The 20,447-nt window shown below is 38.4% G+C and overlaps 1 protein-coding gene across 1 annotated transcript in view; it reads left to right on the top strand.

Moving 5' to 3' along the window:
• The window catches only part of LOC145243541 (polyribonucleotide nucleotidyltransferase 1, mitochondrial-like), a 1,193,685-nt gene that overhangs the window by 343,555 nt on the left and 829,683 nt on the right, over window positions 1-20,447 (top strand). Inside the window, exon 12 of the mRNA XM_080106520.1 lies at window positions 7,070-7,166. Coding sequence (XP_079962646.1) covers window positions 7,070-7,166 — 97 coding nt within the window. The remainder of the gene's footprint in view (window positions 1-7,069; window positions 7,167-20,447) is intronic.

Here is a 20,447-nt window from a genome sequence, read left to right as displayed (position 1 = left end):
GGTGAGGGTAGTAGTTGCAGTATAGTGATTGTCCATCATCCTGACGAGGTGAGGGTAGTAGTTGCAGTATAGTGATTGTCAATTCATCCTGACGAGGTGAGGGTAGTAGTTGCAGTATAGTGATTGTCCATCATCCTGACGAGGTGAGTGTAGTAGTTGCAGTATAGTGATTGTCCATCATCCTGACAAGGTGAGGGTAGTGATTGCAGTATAGTGATTGTCCATCATCCTGACGAGGTTAGGGTAGTAGTTGCAGTATAGTGATTGTCACTCATCCTGATTAGGTGAGGGTAGTAGTTGCAGTATAGTGATTGTCCATCATCCTGACGAGGTGAGGGTAGTAGTTGCAGTATAGTGATTGTCCATCATCCTGACGAGGTGAGGGTAGTAGTTGCAGTATAGTGATTGTCCATCATCCTGACGAGGTGAGGGTAGATGTTGCAGTATAGTGATTGTCCATCATCCTGACGAGGTGAGGGTAGTAGTTGCAGTATAGTGATTGTCCATCATCCTGACGAGGTGAGGGTAGTAGTTGCAGTATAGTGATTGTCCATCATCCTGACGAGGTGAGGGTAGTAGTTGCAGTATAGTGATTGTCCATCATCCTGACGAGGTGAGGGTAGTAGTTGCAGTATAGTGATTGTCCATCATCCTGACGAAGTGAGGGTAGTAGTTGCAGTATAGTGATTGTCCATCATCCTGACGAGGTGAGGGTAGTAGTTGCAGTATAGTGATTGTCAATTCATCCTGATTAGGTGAGGGTAGATGTTGCAGTATAGTGATTGTCAATCATCCTGACGAGGTGAGGGTAGTAGTTGCAGTATAGTGATTGTCTATCATCCTGATTAGGTGAGGGTAGTAGTTGCAGTATAGTGATTGTCCATCATCCTGACGAGGTGAGGGTAGTAGTTGCAGTATAGTGATTGTCCATCATCCTGATTAGGTGAGGGTAGATGTTGCAGTATAGTGATTGTCCATCATCCTGACGAGGTGAGGATAGTAGTTGCAGTATAGTGATTGTCCATCATCCTGATTAGGTGAGGGTAGTAGTTGCAGTATAGTGATTGTCCATCATCCTGACGAGGTGATGGTAGTAGTTGCAGTATAGTGATTGTCCATCATCCTGACGAGGTGAGGGTAGTAGTTGCAGTATAGTGATTGTCCATCATCCTGACGAGGTTATGGTAGTAGTTGCAGTATAGTGATTGTCCATCATCCTGATTAGGTGAGGGTAGTAGTTGCAGTATAGTGATTGTCCATCATCCTGACGAGGTGATGGTAGTAGTTGCAGTATAGTGATTGTCCATCATCCTGACGAGGTGAGGGTAGTAGTTGCAGTATAGTGATTGTCCATCATCCTGACAGGGTGATGGTAGTAGTTGCAGTATAGTGATTGTCCATCATCCTGACGAGGTGATGGTAGTAGTTGCAGTATAGTGATTGTCCATCATCCTGACGAGGTGAGGGTAGTAGTTGCAGTATAGTGATTGTCCATCATCCTAACGAGGTGATGGTAGTAGTTGCAGTATAGTGATTGTCCATAATCCTGACGAGGTGATGGTAGTAGTTGCAGTATAGTGATTGTCCATCATCCTGACGAGGTGAGGGTAGTAGTTGCAGTATAGTGATTGTCCATCATCCTGACGAGGTGATGGTAGTAGTTGCAGTATAGTGATTGTCCATCATCCTGATTAGGTGAGGGTAGTAGTTGCAGTATAGTGATTGTCCATCATCCTGACGAGGTGATGGTAGTAGTTGCAGTATAGTGATTGTCCATCATCCTGACGAGGTGAGGGTAGTAGTTGTAGTATAGTGATTGTCCATCATCCTGACGAGGTGATGGTAGTAGTTGCAGTATAGTGATTGTCCATCATCCTGACTAGGTGAGGGTAGTAGTTGCAGTATAGTGATTGTCCATCATCCTGACGAGGTGATGGTAGTAGTTGCAGTATAGTGATTGTCCATCATCCTGACGAGTAGAGGGTAGTAGTTGCAGTATAGTGATTATCCATCATCCTGACGAGGTGAGGGTAGTAGTTGCAGTATAGTGATTGTCCATCATCCTGACGAGGTGAGGGTAGTAGTTGCAGTATAGTGATTGTCCATCATCCTGATGAGGTGAGGGTAGTAGTTGCAGTATAGTGATTGTCCATCATCCTGATTAGGTGAGGGTAGTAGTTGCAGTATAGTGATTGTCCATCATCCTGACGAGGTGAGGGTAGTAGTTGCAGTATAGTGATTGTCCATCATCCTGATTAGGTGAGGGTAGATGTTGCAGTATAGTGATTGTCCATCATCCTGACGAGGTGAGGGTAGTAGTTGCAGTATAGTGATTGTCCATCATCCTGACGAGGTGAGGGTAGTAGTTGCAGTATAGTGATTGTCCATCATCCTGACGAGGTGAGGGTAGTAGTTGCAGTATAGTGATTGTCCATCATCCTGACGAGGTGAGGGTAGTAGTTGCAGTATAGTTATTGTCCATCATCCTTATTAGGTAAGGGTAGTAGTTGCAGTATAGTGATTGTCCATCATCCTGACGAGGTGAGGGTAGTGATTGCAGTATAGTGATTGTCCATCATCCTGACGAGGTGAGGGTAGTAGTTGCAGTATAGTGATTGTAACTCATCCTGATTAGGTGAGGGTAGTAGTTGCAGTATAGTGATTGTCCATCATACTGACAAGGTGAGGGTAGTAGTTGCAGTATAGTGATTGTCCATCATCCTGACGAGGTGAGGGTAGTAGTTGCAGTATAGTGATTGTCCATCATGCTGACGAGGTGAGGGTAGTAGTTGCAGTATAGTGATTGTCCATCATCCTGACGAGGTGAGGGTAGTAGTTGCAGTATAGTGATTGTCCATCATCCTGACGAGGTGAGGGTAGTAGTTGCAGTATAGTGATTGTCCATCATCCTGACGAGTAGAGGGTAGTAGTTGCAGTATAGTGATTATCCATCATCCTGAGGAGGTGAGGGTAGTAGTTGCAGTATAGTGATTGTCCATCATCCTGACGAGGTGAGGGTAGTAGTTGCAGTATAGTGATTGTCCATCATCCTGACGAGGTGAGGGTAGTAGTTGCAGTATAGTGATTGTCCATCATCCTGATTAGGTGAGGGTAGTAGTTGCAGTATAGTGATTGTCCATCATCCTAACGAGGTGAGGGTAGTAGTTGCAGTATAGTGATTGTCCATCATCCTGATTAGGTGAGGGTAGATGTTGCAGTATAGTGATTGTCCATCATCCTGACGAGGTGAGGGTAGTAGTTGCAGTATAGTGATTGTCCATCATCCTGACGAGGTGAGGGTAGTAGTTGCAGTATAGTGATTGTCCATCATCCTGACGAGGTGAGGGTAGTAGTTGCAGTATAGTGATTGTCCATCATCCTGACGAGGTGAGGGTAGTAGTTGCAGTATAGTGATTGTCCATCATCCTTATTAGGTAAGGGTAGTAGTTGCAGTATAGTGATTGTCCATCATCCTGACGAGGTGAGGGTAGTGATTGCAGTATAGTGATTGTCCATCATCCTGACGAGGTGAGGGTAGTAGTTGCAGTATAGTGATTGTAACTCATCCTGATTAGGTGAGGGTAGTAGTTGCAGTATAGTGATTGTCCATCATCCTGACGAGGTGAGGGTAGTAGTTGCAGTATAGTGATTGTCCATCATCCTGACGAGGTGAGGGTAGTAGTTGCAGTATAGTGATTGTCCATCATCCTGATGAGGTGAGGGTAGTAGTTGCAGTATAGTGATTGTCCATCATCCTGACGAGGTGAGGGTAGTAGTTGCAGTATAGTGATTGTCCATCATCCTGACGAGGTGAGGGTAGTAGTTGCAGTATAGTGATTGTCCATCATCCTGATTAGGTGAGGGTAGATGTTGCAGTATAGAGATTGTCCATCATTCTGACGAGGTGAGGGTAGTAGTTGCAGTATAGTGAGTGTCCATCATCCTGACGAGGTGAGGGTAGTAGTTGCAGTATAGTGATTGTCCATCATCCTGACGAGGTGAGGGTAGTAGTTGCAGTATAGTGATTGTCAATTCATCCTGATTAGGTGAGGGTAGATGTTGCAGTATAGTGATTGTCCATCATCCTGACGAGGTGAGGGTAGTAGTTGCAGTATAGTGATTGTCTATCATCCTGATTAGGTGAGGGAAGTAGTTGCAGTATAGTGATTGTCCATCATCCTGTCGAGGTGAGGGTAGTAGTTGCAGTATAGTGATTGTCCATCATCCTGATTAGGTGAGGGTAGATGTTGCAGTATAGTGATTGTCCATCATTCTGACGAGGTGAGGGTAGTAGTTGCAGTATAGTGAGTGTCCATCATCCTGACGAGGTGAGGGTAGTAGTTGCAGTATAGTGATTGTCCATCATCCTGATTAGGTGAGGGTAGATGTTGCAGTATAGTGATTGTCCATCATCCTGACGAGGTGAGGGTAGTAGTTGCAGTATAGTGATTGTCCATCATCCTGATTAGGTGAGGGTAGTAGTTGCAGTATAGTGATTGTCCATCATCCTGACGAGGTGAGGGTTGTAGTTGCAGTATAGTGATTGTCCATCATCCTGATTAGGTGAGGGTAGATATTGCAGTATAGTGATTGTCCATCATCCTGACGAGGTGAGGGTAGTAGTTGCAGTATAGTGATTGTCCATCATCCTGACGAGGTGAGGGTAGTAGTTGCAGTATAGTGATTGTCCATCATCCTGACGAAGTGAGGGTAGTAGTTGCAGTATAGTGATTGTCCATCATCCTGATGAGGTGAGGGTAGTACTTGCAGTATAGTGATTGTCCATCATCCTGACGAGGTGAGGGTAGTAGTTGCAGTATAGTGATTGTCCATCATCCTGACGAAGTGAGGGTAGTAGTTGCAGTATAGTGATTGTCCATCATCCTGACGAGGTGAGGGTAGTAGTTGCAGTATAGTGATTGTCCATCATCCTGACGAGGTGAGGGTAGATGTTGCAGTATAGTGATTGTCCATCATCCTGACGAGGTGAGGGTAGTAGTTGCAGTATAGTGAAAGTCCATCATCCTGACGAGGTGAGGGTAGTAGTTGCAGTATAGTGATTGTCCATCATCCTGATTAGGTGAGGGTAGTAGTTGCAGTATAGTGATTGTCCATCATCCTGACGAGGTGAGGGTAGTAGTTGCAGTATAGTGATTGTCCATTATCCTGATGAGGCGAGGGTAGTAGTTGCAGTATAGTGATTGTCCATCATCCTGATGAGGTGAGGGTAGTAGTTGCAGTATAGTGATTGTCCATCATCCTGACGAAGTGAGGGTAGTAGTTGCAGTATAGTGATTGTCCATCATCCTGATGAGGTGAGGGTAGTAGTAACAGTATAGTGATTGTCCATCATCCTGGCGAAGTGAGGGTAGTAGTTACAGTATAGTGATTGTCCATCATCCTGACGAGGTGAGGGTAGTAGTTGCAGTATAGTGATTGTCCATCATCCTGACGAGGTGAGGGTAGTAGTTGCAGTATAGTGATTGTCCATCATCCTGACGAGGTGAGGGTAGATGTTGCAGTATAGTGATTGTCCATCATCCTGACGAGGTGAGGGTAGTAGTTGCAGTATAGTGATTGTCCATCATCCTGACGAAGTGAGGGTAGTAGTTGCAGTATAGTGATTGTCCATCATCCTGACGAGGTGAGGGTAGTAGTTTCAGTATAGTGATTGTCCATCATCCTGACGAGGTGAGGGTAGTAGTTGCAGTATAGTGATTGTCCATCATCCTGATTAGGTGAGGGTAGTAGTTGCAGTATAGTGATTGTCCACGATCCTGACGAGGTGAGGGTAGTAGTTGCAGTATAGTGATTGTCCATCATCCTGACGAGGTGAGGGTAGTAGTTGCAGTATAGTGATTGTCCATCATCCTGATGAGGTGAGGGTAGTAGTTGCAGTATAGTGATTGTCCATCATCCTGACGAGGTGAGGGTAGTAGTTGCAGTATAGTGATTGTCCATCATCCTGACGAAGTGAGGGTAGTAGTTGCAGTATAGTGATTGTCCATCATCCTGACGAGGTGAGGGTAGATGTTTGTATTCCACACTTTCACTTATTCGCTCATAAGCATTGCACCTATAATTGAAATAAATCTGTCAACAGTTCTGAGTCTCTGCATTTTTTAAATTTGCACTGGCTCGGCTTAAGTGTTAAAAGATAGTTATCTGGCTGCTGTGAGGAGGTATATGATTAAGCATATAGCTACCTATTATTACAATTTAAAACACCAACAAAATATCAACCTGGCTTGCAGTGAAACCTGTGTGGGTTTTCATGCAAAAAATTTTTTTATTTCCAATTTAATAAAGGTTTTTTTATTAAGAAAAACGTTTATTTTTGTTGGTAATTGTCAAGAATTGTCAGGAATTCTATGTCTCGAAATTCAAATATTGTTAAGTTAGATTTTAACCCTTTGGACTCTAAAAAGCCTTTGCAACCCAGCAAAAAAGACGACACAGCCTATATTTCAGCCTTTCATGATATGGTAATTGGTAATTTTGTTAATTATGTAAAATTTTTTTCACTAGTTATCACATTTAATGTCAGAGTGCAAAGTTACGTTGGATTTTAACCCTTTGAACTCCGAAAGGCTGATATATCGGCCTTGGCAACCCAGCAAAAAGACTACGTGGCTGAAATTTTGTTTTTTTATGATATGCTAATTGGTAATTTTGCTTATTACATGTCGTCTTTTTTGCTAGTTATTGCATTTTACCTCAGGGTTCAAAGGCTGAAAGATGGTGGCCGTTGACTCCTTTGGTCAAGACTAATTTTGCTAAACTTTTTTTTTTATCTGAAATAGAGATTATTTATGCCCACAATGCAAGTTAAAAACTTCTGTTTGCAATTTGTTTGAAGTTCGGGCACAATTTGACTATAAGTTGCATTAAATAAAATAGCACTAAATCTTTTAATTTTGTACACACATTCTTTGACATTCATGATTGCAAATCTTATCGCTTGTTGCCATATTCATTTCTACAAATAAACTCTGTCATATTTTTATAAAATGTTTTCCTTTTCACAAATGGGTTGCTGATTTCTTATTTCATAACTTTTTTTTTCCAGAGAATTATCCAGACATTGATGCTTCAACCCTTTCAAAAACATTTGGAAAAGTTACTAAGGATATTTTTAGGCATCTCATTTTAGAAGAAAATGTCAGGTCAGTAAGAAAAGATTTATTGGCTAAACTCAGTGAGTGGAATTGGTCATTGATAAAATCACATTTGAAAGTGTGATGGTCAAGAGGGGATTGCATTAACAGTTTTTGATCATGATTTTTTCTGTAGACAGTTTGACTTGGATTAGATGTTTTTGCAAATTTGATTCACTTTTCCTGATATCTGAATTTTTTTCAGACAAGCCCTTCATATATAGTGTGAACTTTTCAGATTACATACTTTGATATTTTGTATAAAATGAACTATAGAAAACTTCATAGGACACATTCCATTTCAGACATTTGAGATTAAACAGTTACATCACTCTGCATGAAACCAAACATGGTTACCTTAATTTTGACAATTGCCTATTACCATAAAAATATCTACTGTGCAGCAAAAAGATTTGTTCAGACAAATTATGTCCATGAATAAAATGCTTTATATAATTACAGATTTCAAAATAGTTCCATTAAAATAATCATATTTAAGAAATCAAAATACTTATATTTTGTTCGGAAATTCACATGCTTTAATAAATAATTATCTACATGATATATTTGAAGAGTTTTTAGGAAAGTAATGATAAAAATGGTAACACTAAAAAAAGAGACATTTTGTGTCAGATTTTTTTTAATCTCCTCGTGCTTAAAATCTTGATACCATTCCTCTGTGAGGAATTTTATTATGAAATTTTGTTATGAAATTTTGTAAACAGTCAGAAGAAAAACATTATTTTCACTTATTGTCAAAGTATGGAATAAGCAGGTCCATTCATTTTTTGTTGTGTGTAGAATGAGAGATGATGCGTATCAAAATTGTTTTGTATCCCAAGTAATTAATGTTTTTATTATTTTAATGTGTTAACATGAGAATTATATGTTTATTTCTCTTTTAGTACCAACCGTTTTTAATTAGGCTGTACCCCATAATTCTAAACACTCTTCAGTAAGTTCAGTTAAGTAAACAATTTGAATAGTAGCATTAGTCAACAAGTGAAGCAGCAGCCACTCTCACTGTTGGCTGTTTAATTTGAAATCGGCATGTTTTGTAATCTACGTTTACAGGTATATTTTGAAAAACAAAAATGTAGTAGGCAAAAAAAAAAAAAAATACAACTAAAAACAGACGGAACAAAAACTCGCTTCTCGCAGACACGTGGGTTGTAACAAGCACAATCTACTCGCCAGAATCACCTACACACAATCTGCAGAATGCTCCCTCTCCTTTCCAGTGTCCTGCCTTTATAGCGGCCGGGAAGGACATATTTGTATAATCGCGCGAGAGCAGACGTGATTCAGCGATAATTACATTGGGTAAATGCTAATAAAAGCCCATGGACGCCATCTTGGAGCTCTCTCTTTCGCTCAGCCCAAAACAGACGTATCCGAGGTAAGCTCTCTATTTCTCATTTTGGTTACTGCTAATTCTGCTACAAAAACAAACAACTTTTTGTTTAAAATTAAAGCAGTTTGTAGTTCTTTTTTCTAGTGGTTCCTTCAAGAAATATTGGTTTTGAAATATATTTAACTTGTGAAAATTGTAATACTAAATAACTTTATTGCTGCCAAGAAAAAAAAAGATTCTATGTTTTTAGACTGTTACTCTAAAAAACAGTGGAAAAAAAAAGAAATGCAGGGAGGACTATTTAGCAGAAGGTGTTCATCTCCAATAATAATGAAGAAATCTTGCAAAACATTTTTAAGCAGTCCTAGTATTAAATTTCAGTTTTTTGTACATAAAAGGCATTACAATTCAACTTTCAGTTCTAACTTTTTTAATGCACAAGAACCCTGGTTTGCCCAGCTGGGCAAACTTGAGTCCTTGTACCGGAAAAATATCCAGTAAATAAAACGTTGTTTAGTAAATCGTTATTTTAAAAAAAATTTTTTTTTTTTTTTTTTTTTTGCATCTCCATACACCAAACCTGGATATAAATATCACTAAAACATCCGCTCTGTCATAAGCCTCATTTCGAACCGCGTCTCTCTCTCTCTCTCTCACACACACACAGTAAATCAAATTAACTAAGGGAGATAATAACTTCCGGTGATTACTGGAAAAGTATCCAGTAAATAAAATGTTGTTTAGTAAATCGTTATGTTTTGCTTTTTTTTGCATTTCCATACACAAAACATGGACATAAATATCACTAAAACATCCGCTGGGTCATAAGCTTCATTTTTGTACCTAACTTGCCTGCATGGATTGCTTGTAGGCTGAGACAAACCGTGTCACACACACACACACACACAGAGTACGAAAATTTATAATGGGATACATAGAATTTTTATGGAATTGCAGCATATTTACTTCAGTCTAATTCTTCTGGTATTTTCTTCCATCACTTGTTCCTTCATCTTCCCATGCATTATTTCATTCATCTCCAAAACACCAAGATATTTGTATTCACTTTCCTCAATGTTCCTCATCTTTTCACCATCATTGATGCAGAGGCCATCACTTTTAACTACTTTTCCTCTTTTCATGATAAGCATTCCACATTTAGATAATGCAAATGCCATGTTTATATGTTCAGAGGCAACTCTTACTCTGTTTACTAAACTATCAATTTGTTCTTTATCTTTTGCGAATAACTTTAAATCGTCCATGAAAAGTAGATGGTTAATTCTTTCTTATGTTTTTCAATTCATAGAAAATCTTGGTTTTCATTCGTACTAGTGTCAATCGTATCATGGTCAAGACAAGCAACAACAGTGACAAACTATCACCCTGGAAACTTCCTCGATTTGTTTTTACTTTGCCAAGTCTGGTTTGACCTGCATTCAATTCTGTGTTTCACTTTTTCATCGACCTACTTATGAAGGATTTGCAACTCTAAACATATCCATGCATTTTCCTATCCAACTATGCGAAACCATATCATAAGCTTTGTGATAATAAATCCTCGCAATTGCTTGTGACGTTAACCGTTTCTTACAATTTTTCAAAATCATCTTGTCAATCAATAGTTGGTCTTTAGTCCCACGATTTTCCCACTTGCACCCTTTTTGCTCCTATGGAACTAACGTTTCTTGCTCAAGATAACTGTGTAACGGGATCCCAGGCAGTGCCAGATATCCTATACAGCTAGAGGAAGATGGGAGAGGATGAGGTATGGTCAGGGGGGGCATGCTGACACTTGGTCAAAGAAAAACAGATGTTTATGAGATTTCTGTCCACCAGAGAAGAAATAGTATCTTTTTCAATGAAAAGAAAATATAAAATCTGATAATAGGATTCGTAGAACAAGAGATTGTTTTTCTAGTTCGATTTGGGAAAAATGAATTTTAACTACTAATTGAGTGAGACAGGTACAATGACTTGGGTTCAAAAGGTCTGCTTTGGTGTCTGGGAGATGTTGTCATTTAGGTCCACCTGTTGTATTTAACACCAAGCCAGTGATAAGTTAGTTGGACAGATAAATAAATAAATTGAACCTAGGGAGAGATATGGTCATGAAAGAGGAAGTAGAGGGTCACAAGAAAATAGAAAATGAAAAGAATAAAATAAGGGATAGAGAAAGGAGTTCACGAGAGAAGAAAAAGAATAAGATAATGGAATAGAGAAAAAAAGAGGTTCAGAGAAAAAAAAAAGGAAAAGTAATCTTCAATATGAGAGAGGGGAGAAGAGGCCAGTTTTATAAAAACGATTGGCTTTTTAGAGTTAGGGCCCTTTTTTACTGGCTGGCATCGAGGCGTCCACATTGCTCTCACCCCGCCTGGGGGGTGCGAAACCCTCATAGGAGCTAAGTTGAAAGGCTCTTGTTCTTAGCTGGGAAATTAATTAGAGGAACTTAAGTTATACAACCTGCATCATGAAGCTCGGATTAATAAACTCGACTTTTAAACAAGTGTAGAACGATTTCTGAATAATTATTTTGTTGGTTTTTACGAAAATGAACCAGAGTTTTTCTTTCTTTCTCGATTGCCGGCCTGAATGAAGATGCAGTTTATTTCAGGTATGACCTGACGCCAGATGATGAAAGAGATAGACTGGATCCAGCACGAAACCAGAGTGACGACCGAAATTGACAATGTTGCCACACAGACTTAGGGTCATGCACATTTCGCATGCCCTGAGCAGCAGAAAGATATTTTCCAGTGACCAGTGAGAGTCTGGTCACCCTTGAGGCGTCCACCACTAGACAAGTAAGAATGTAGCCCTGCTGGGTTGCATCTATGGTCTTGTGAGCCAGGAGCGACGAACACGGCCAGAAGTACATCACAAGTATGCTCCCATGAATCAGGATAGCGACGGATGTGGCCCGGCCCTCTGACAAGAGAGGGTGTTAGGGTTATAACTGTACAATTCATTATCTATAATCCGTGTCAGCAATTTCCACAATAACGGTAAACGCATGATAGATAGGTCTAAAGTGTGGTACAATGGAAAGCACCCCTTTTGGGAGAGCTGGGGGCTTCTGCATTAATAAACCTTGTGCCTAACTATTCTGTACTTGTGAGATACAGTTGTGTTAAGCAGGTACTTGTGATTTTGAAAATGTTCTGGTATGACTCAAGCCAAGAATGACAGTTTGTTCATAATATTAAACCAAGGCAAAACGATATAAGACCTTAGAATTTGAAAGGTCAAACACGAAAGAACTCATTGGTACAAAAGCAAAACAATGTTTAAATGCTATGTATGAATGTCCCTCTGTTTCTCTCTTTCTCTCTCTCTTTCTCTATCTTTCTCTCTTTCACTCCCCTTCTCTCTCTTTCAATGAAGAAAGAAAGAATTAAGTATAATTTGATTGTTTTAAAACAGTTGAAGCTTGAATTCTGAAGCCAGCGGACGCAACATGGCATGCGTCTGGTTTCAACTGGTCTTTATAAAATTATGCTCCTCATTGTTAAATCTTAAATAAATTATATTTTACTAGTGGGGGTACCCGGCGTTGCCCGAGTGTTTGTTTCCGGGACGGGGGGGGGGGGAGTTTTAAAAAATGTTATGGTAGGTAAGTAGGAAGGATCAAACCCGGAGTCATGAGTAAAAGTAGGTAAATAAAGTGTGAAAAAAAAACAAAAAAACATCTGCAACGTTAACAGTTCGGCCACCAAGAAAAGTCCATTCCAGTTGTTTAGGAAAAAAAAACAAAAAAAAACGACTACAGTAAGTCGGCGCGAACGTGAAAATATAATGTGAATTGTCCAGCACGCTAACCACTATGCCACAGAGCACTGCAGCTTAGTTTAGTGATTTTAAATAACTTCACATGAAAGAACTACGAAGCCAAACCGGTGTTCTCTTCTCAACTGTTCCTTGTAAACGATCCCCAAACGGTGTTAAGTGGTGGCAGGGGGAGGAGGAATTTATTAGAGAGAAAATATTTTACCACTTCCATTGATCTTAACCGATTTTGGCCGTGACTTCTCAGCAGAAAAAGTATAGAAATCTAAGATTATCGAGGAATTTGAGAAATAATAAGCCTATAACACACCTCAGATATTGTTCTGCCGTTTGTGCATATTATATTTGCATGAAATATCTTGATTTTTAATCCTATTAATGTCAAAATCCGACGGGAAAAAATGAGTTCATTTTATTTATATAGAGATAAAAATGCATTTGTTCGCTATTTTTGTATAAGCGTTAAATTCCAGCATGCCATTAATGCCAATGATGGAAAGATGCCTGTAACAACGCAATGAAGGCAAGAAGCGACCCATGCCAGCCAGTTATAGCAAACGACATCTCAACCCATTGCATTGATGTTCCATGTGCCTATCATTAGATATCTATGGATATCGTTTATTCTCCCGGGAGGCTGGTGGTGTTCCCAGGACGTTCCTTAACCAAGTAACTCTCCCCGGGAAACGATAGTGCCATACAGGTGATCGATCATCTCCCTCTCAGTACAGACCAATAAGTCTCCTGTGCATCATGAGTAAGTTACTTGAGTCTGTGTTAAATAGAGAAGTAGTCAACCACCTCAGCAAAAATGACCTTAGTGACATGCAATATGGTTTCCATTCTGCTAGATCTACAGCAAATGAGGTTACAGTTATTTCTCATAGGATTAGCGAAGCTCTTAATGGAGGCTTACTTTTTAGGGCAGTTGCTTTTGACATATCAAAGGCCTTTGATAGGGTATGGCATAAAGGTCTTCTTCACAAGATCTTCAGCTATGGTATAGCTGGAAATATCTTTTCAATTATTAAATCATTTCTTTCTGATGGAGTAGTGGTTAGTGGACAGAAATCAGAAGTTCATAGTATTAATGCTGTAATCTCTCAGGGGTCCATCCTGGGTCTCTCTTCCTGATCTATATTAATGATCTTCCAAATCACATCCTTAGATCATTCGTAGACATTTTTGCTGACGAAACTACCATCTATGGCACACATCAAAGTCCATAAATGACCAAGTTTTCTTTGATTCTCTCTCCTCTGATCTTGAGCACGTGGTACAATGGGGGAAAAAAGTGGCTGGTTATTTTTAATGCATCTAAAACCAAGCTTCTATCTTTATATCGTCAACGTTCTGATCCCCATCTGGCATCAATTGAAATGAATGGCTCTCGTCTTGGAGACACTCCATGTTTTGACAAACTTCTAGGCTTGACCTTTAATCCTGATCTAAAATGGAATATGTACATCAAATCTGTTGCTAAGGTCGCTGGAAAAATAATGGGATCCTTCTATCGATCCAGTAGATATCTACCTTCTAATGCAATTCTCTACCTATATAAGAGCCAGGTACGTCCAAGGATGGTGTATTGCTCTCACATCTGGGCAGGAGGTGCTAGAAAGATCTTATCCTGCCTTGAGAGAATTCAGAATAGAATGAAGACAAGAAGCAACCCATGCCAGCCGGTTATAACCGATGACATCTTGACCTTTTGTGTTGCTGTTTCCATGTGCCTATCGTTGGATATCGTTTATTCCCCGGGGAACTGGTTGCATTCCCAGGACATTTCTCAACCAAGTAACATTCCCTGGAAACGATAGTATCATATAAAGTTATCAACTACTTGTCAAGTCTTTCACTCAGAGTACAGTTTTCCCTGTGACCATGCAAAACGGTACACTATTATTTTGAAGACACTTATCAAGTTGAAGGGTTATCCTACTGTGCAGATTCGTTAACTCTTTTATCCAATACCTTTATACATCATCAGGACCTGGACTTTTCCAATTTGATATTTTTCATATCTATTTTCTCACTTGTAGTATCTCAATACGTGTGTCTTCTTGCACTTCAAGTCCAGCTAATTCTCCTTCCACAATCTTAAGCCACTCTGGATTCTCTTTGTACTTGACTGGATTGCTCCATATATCAGTCCAAAATTTTTTGCTTTCTTCTGCATCCGGCACCATTCTTTCTCTTTCCATTCCATCTAGTTCATCAAACAGTTTCTTTTGGTTTAACTTAAATAGTTGATTCTGCCTGCACTAATTTGTCCTATTGTCAAATCTTTCCAATTTCATACTAATTGCAACTAATCTTTGTTGAACTTCTTTGTGTACTACGGAGATACATTTTTCTTCAATGTAATATTTCCGTTTAAGCTTTGTTATGGTACTGTCATTTCGCAACTCATTCCTTTTCATCCTATTCAACTGGCCCAAATCCTTGCATAACAGCTTCTGCTTTTCCAAAATTCTCTTTCTCCAATATGGTGTCTTATCCTCCTTCTGGATTGTTTTATAACCCACCAACTCCAAGACCATATTCCCAGCTGCCCTCAATACGGTGTTTGTTTCCATTATTGACTAAGTTCTGATGAGAGGCATAACTTTGTTCACTTTCATTATGGCAGTTTGAGTTTTCTTTCTTTCGCTATATCTCAGATTTAAGGGATTCTTTCGGGATTCTGTCTGATTTCATTCAATAGTTGTTGCAGTATTTGCCTTCCTCGTACTTTCCATCATTGCTCTCATCAATACTGTTTCATCATCATCTTCCGGGAATATCCAGGTGTCATCACTTTCATCTGTAGACCTTTCTTCTTGCTGCTCATCTGTGCTCTTCGTTTCGGCCAAATTCATCTTGGATCAACATCTCATGTCGTCTTTTAACAACACTTTTGTACCACTTAATCTTCCGTTTCTTCATTGTTAATCACATCATCCTCTTCTCCTTTATTGCGCTTCTGGCACATTCTTTGAATTTCATCAATTTCCAAGTCCATAAGCCATTTGTTCAACCGAATTTGCTTGGCTTGATCTGCTAATCTTTGCTGTGTGATAGAAAACATTCCTATTTCATCCCATATCTTTTCATCATCTGTCTGAACTTTCTTTTTGTAGGTCACTTCTCATCCAGCATTCAGTTACAATCTTGTTTACCTTCTTATCCCATTTCATCTGTCAGTTGGTTCTCCCCCTTGCATGATGATGACCTGCAGGAGCCAGGTCAGCCACTCCTTGCTTGCTAGGCATGACGCCTTCACCCTGCCGGATTCCAGCCCCATTGACGCCGTTATCTTCATTTTTATGATTTGACATTTCACTCATTATGAGGTTGCGTTTTAAGGTTGCCAACAACCGGTTTGTTTTTCGAGGCACCATTTCTAGAAAGACTGTCAGTCAAGACTCAAGAGCTCCTTCTTCCAATGAAGCAAGGTTTTATGCCACCGGACGCCATCCTGATATTTTCTGATCATGGGGTATTTTCACCTCCTCACATGGTTTAGCCCACCAGCTAAAGTGGTTTACCAGGACATGACACTTGGAATTAACATGTGAGAGATTTAGGGATGAATGGAATCAAGTGATGCCCATCCACCCTACTAGGTAGGGAGCAGCATACTGGACAACAAAGGTACTACCCCTCCTCAGAGCTCCTCTGTCTCATTTATTATTATTATTATTATTATTATTATTATTGAGACCCAGGCTGATTATGTGAAACATATGGATAGAGAAAAGGCAGAGGAACTAGCTAGGAAGAAAATGCATGGTAAGTTCTTCCAGGATATAGCAGAAGTGGCTGATGAAAGATCATGGCAATGGCTTAGAGCTGAGTATCTGGCTAAGAGTACTGAACCTTTTGTTTGTGCAGCACAAGAGCAGGCATTAAGAACACGATTGTTCAAAAAAGTTGTTCTAGGAGAAGTTGCTGCAGAATGCCGGATTTGTGGTAAGATCTCAGAGTCAATTGTGCACCTTGCAGCAGGGTGTAGTGGACTGGCCCAGAGAGAGTACTGCAAAAGATACGATCACATGGGACTCCGGATATATTGGGAGGTGTGTAAGAGGGTTGGAGTGAAGTGTGCTGGAAAATGGTTTGAGGAGGTGCCTGATGAAGTGAGAACAAGTGAGGATGGCAAGGTAGAGGTATGGTGTCATAACGACCAAGCAATTGGAGCATAATCGTCCAGATTTGGTTGCCATTGACAAAGTCTAAAAAAACTGGCAGATTGTAGACTTCTCAGTACCCTGGGACAGGAATGTGAGAGAGCAGGAGAATGAGAAGTGGAGCAATTATGTTCCATTGGCCTTGGAGATAAGACGTATACACAGGGTTAAAACACAAATAATCCCGGTCATAGTTGGTACACTAGGAGTAGTTATCAAGTCGTCTGAAAGGACAATTGAAAAAACTACAAATCCCCCATGTTTTAGGCAGCCTTCAAAACTCTGCAATTGTAGGTACCACCAACATCCTTAGGAAAATCCTTGATCTTTGAAGCTCCTGGTTTGAAGCCGGGATTGACGGAAATCCTCTGGAAATGAATCCCATCCCTTTCCAGAGAGACGTTGATAAACAAAATCAGAATTATTATTATTATTACATTTGAATCTTTAATTTTCATTATTGGGAATTTTAATTTTTAAATTATTAACTCCATTGTGATAATTATTACTTATGTTTATGAAAACACAGCCTAATTACCAATTACATAATGTAGTCTCAGGTTTTATTATTTCTTTATGCATATATGTGTGTGTGTCTGTGTATGTGTCCGACTGGGTTGCTGATACACATATAAGTATGTGTATATATGCCTCAATGGAAACCCTATATGCTAATTTGTCTTTATCCTTACATCAACCTCTTTCTTTCTTTTATATGTTAACTCTAAAACCTTAATATAAGTTAATCTCAATTGTTTTCACCCCTTCCAATTCCTTATAGTAATATAATGTAATGTTGATCCCTTCGTCTTTCTGTTATTTCTTTTTTCTTTGTTCTTTTTCTTTTCTTTTTTGTTGTCCATTCCTTTGCCTCTTTATTTCTTTCTACTCCTGTTAAGTCTTGACATTCTCTTTTCCCCTATCGCCGCCTATTCTGAGTCTAAAATGTCACTTAATGTCACCCCTCCCACTTAAATTTAGTGGTTTAATATTTTATTTTTATAAATAAAAAAAATATATTTCACTTCTTTCATTTGGGAATCAGATGCCTTCAGTGGCAAATAAACTTTATTGCGTCGCCTGACTTTTGATTTCTTGCAAACCAATTGTCCAAAACATAAGCATGTTTAGTGTAGCGATTATGTAATATTTATATATATAAATTAAAATATTATTTTTTGCTCTTTCTTATTGAGAACTCATAATAACCTTGTTTAAATTTGTGAGTTTTATCTCCTGAATACCTTTAACTTGATATATATATATATATATATATATATATATATATATACACACACACACACATGTGAAACTATTCTTTCGCTATTATTGTTTCTACTCGAAATTTATGGAGTGCTGTAAAGATAAAACTGATGACAAATTGTAGGCTTCTACTTATCGAGTGTGGTTTGATTTTTTTTGTTTTATTGTTTGTATGAAAAGAAAAATTGAATGAATATATTTTTCTGACAGCATGACCTTTTTTTTCTATAGAAAATGTTGAGGTATTTCTATAAGAAGCTCTGTCTATCAATCTGGCTATTGGTGTGCCAAAATTTAATGTGACCCTCCCCTCCTGCAATCTCATTGCAATATTATATTTTTTCATAGTTAAACCCATGGATTAAATGTACACATTGCACCCATGGATCTCTAGAAAACGATTTGTCCGTCAGTCTGTCTTGTTTTTAAATTTTATTTTTGTTTGTTTTTCATGCCTGATCATCTATCACAAGTAAATTTGAAAAAAGAGTTTTTGCTCCCTATCAGTTGGTGATGTTGTTTTAGCTTGAAATAGTATTTTTAGCATCACACCTAAGCATGTTTAGTGTCCATTTTGTACATTGGATGACTTGTCACGCTCAAATTTCTTTCAATATGTGCATGTGTAATGGACATATTTTAATTTTTTATCTCTAAAAAATATGCAAAATTGTCTGTTATCTAAAACTAAAATAAAATTGTAAATTGAAGAGTATTATCTGATTTTCTGTTGGACAAAGAGACTTTATGGCAATTCTGCCACTCGTTTAACTTGCTCCTGGGTTTTTCCTTATTCTGTGAATAAGATTAGCATCCATTATTCCACCATCTTTCTTGACCATTTTTTTTCTATTTTCCCCGAAGCCATAAAAATTCCTGTACATATTTTGCACAAACAAATAATTCTCACCTTAGTTAGGGAAAGAGTGGAAAGAGACAGAGTATGGGAGAAGTGACAAAAGTGTATGCCTTTTATGAAAGTCTGTTATTTTTGGTTGTCTACAAGCAAGATTATCTGATACTAGAAAAATAGCTTAGAATCAACATTCATATGAACAAATAAAATAAAATATCTGTTTGTTTGCTAAAAACTTAGAGTTTTTTTTATTATATTATAACAAATAACAAATTATTACAAACAACTTATATTTTATGTTAAGTGGTTTCTGATTTGAAATAGAGTTTTTGTATTATTTTGGTTTTTATTATGTGAAATGTAGTAAATATTATTTTATTATTTTATTTTATTATGTGAAATGTAAGTAAATATTTTAAATGTTGAGATTGTATTGTTTGAACCTTTATCCTCAAGTAGCTTTTGGCCTTGATAATCTATTAGTAGAAAGAAAATATTTCATAGTTTATGCTTACTGTGATTCACTGTAATTCTTTCGTTTTGGCATTCCGTATTTTTACTTTCTCCCTACAACTCAATTCCTATGAAAATAATGAACAGCCCTTTTCCAATTCACTTCTGATTTCACCGACAGTTTCATTGGCTACTCATACATAAACCTTTATTCTAAAATTTGCATTTAGCGGACATTACAGAATGAGTTTATTTACAGTAAACATGGCTGCAAGCATGTCCAGTAGTTATCTGTTTCTGTTTATTACAATCGGTGTGTAATGGCAGAGTTAACAGCATTTTCATTGAACTTAAAGTTGTTCATTCAAACATGGGCTATTCCATGCCAAATCATCCAGCAAAAGATCGAAATTTCACCACCCCCTCAGAATTTTTTATCCTTTTGACACCTGTAAAATATACATGTTATGATGAACCACCAAATTTCAGACCCAGCAATTGATGGGAACACTGTTTTTGAACCCAGCCAAAATAAGGCCAATAGGACGAAAAAGGACTGTCACGATGTGTTGTGACGGGACTACTCATCATTACAAAATTGTAAATATTTTGAAAAGTATTTACTTTCTGGCTTAGAAAATTGCACCTAGTAGGGATTTTTGACTGAGGAATCCAAAAATCAACCTTAGAAAGGCATGGCAGTTCATCTTGTGTGACATTTTGCCCATTTATATGCAGAGACAGCTTCCGCAAGAAGACCCAAAAGGGCATAATTTTGGAGGTCAAGAAAAGACAAATCTAGGGGTCAGAGATGATATTTGTTTTAATATTTAGAAAACTAAAAGATAGAAGTTTCAGAATATATATAGGTTCATATTCGGTATTTTATTTCGTCACATTGAAATTTAATGCTGAAAGTTGACAATTTTCAAAAAAATCGTAGTTGAAAACACTGAATTTTCATCTAATGTTGATAAATATAAGAAAGTTTTATGGCTGAAAACAGTTCCCATCAGGTCCTATCAGGTTACAGCCATTGGGGCATTTTCCCGCCGTTTATAAGACGCATAAGATTTGGAGTTTAAAATATTCTTGTTGACTTCTGAAGGATTTGTGGGTTTCGTTCCTTTTTGAACATGCAGATCCTCAGTTACCTCTTCTAGGATGATATCTTCTTCTTTTACATCATTTTTTAACATAGCCAGCAGCCAAAAAAGCCTCCCTATTTTCAACATGGAAAGACAGTTAAAATCCGACACTGTTGGCATTTTTCTACTTCTTTGCCCTTGACTGTTTTGCTTGCTCATACAATATGTTTCTGTTTATAATCAGGAAGGACTAACATTTTTTTCTCATTAGAAATTTTGTAATTCTGTAAAAGTTTGAAAGCCAGAATTTCCGGTGGA

This window comes from Euprymna scolopes, chromosome 22 (assembly GCF_053919585.1).
Source record: "Euprymna scolopes isolate OS-2025 chromosome 22, ASM5391958v1, whole genome shotgun sequence".
In the NCBI taxonomy this organism is placed as follows: Eukaryota; Metazoa; Mollusca; class Cephalopoda; order Sepiida; family Sepiolidae; genus Euprymna; species Euprymna scolopes.
This window is presented reverse-complemented; position numbering and strand designations above follow the sequence as displayed.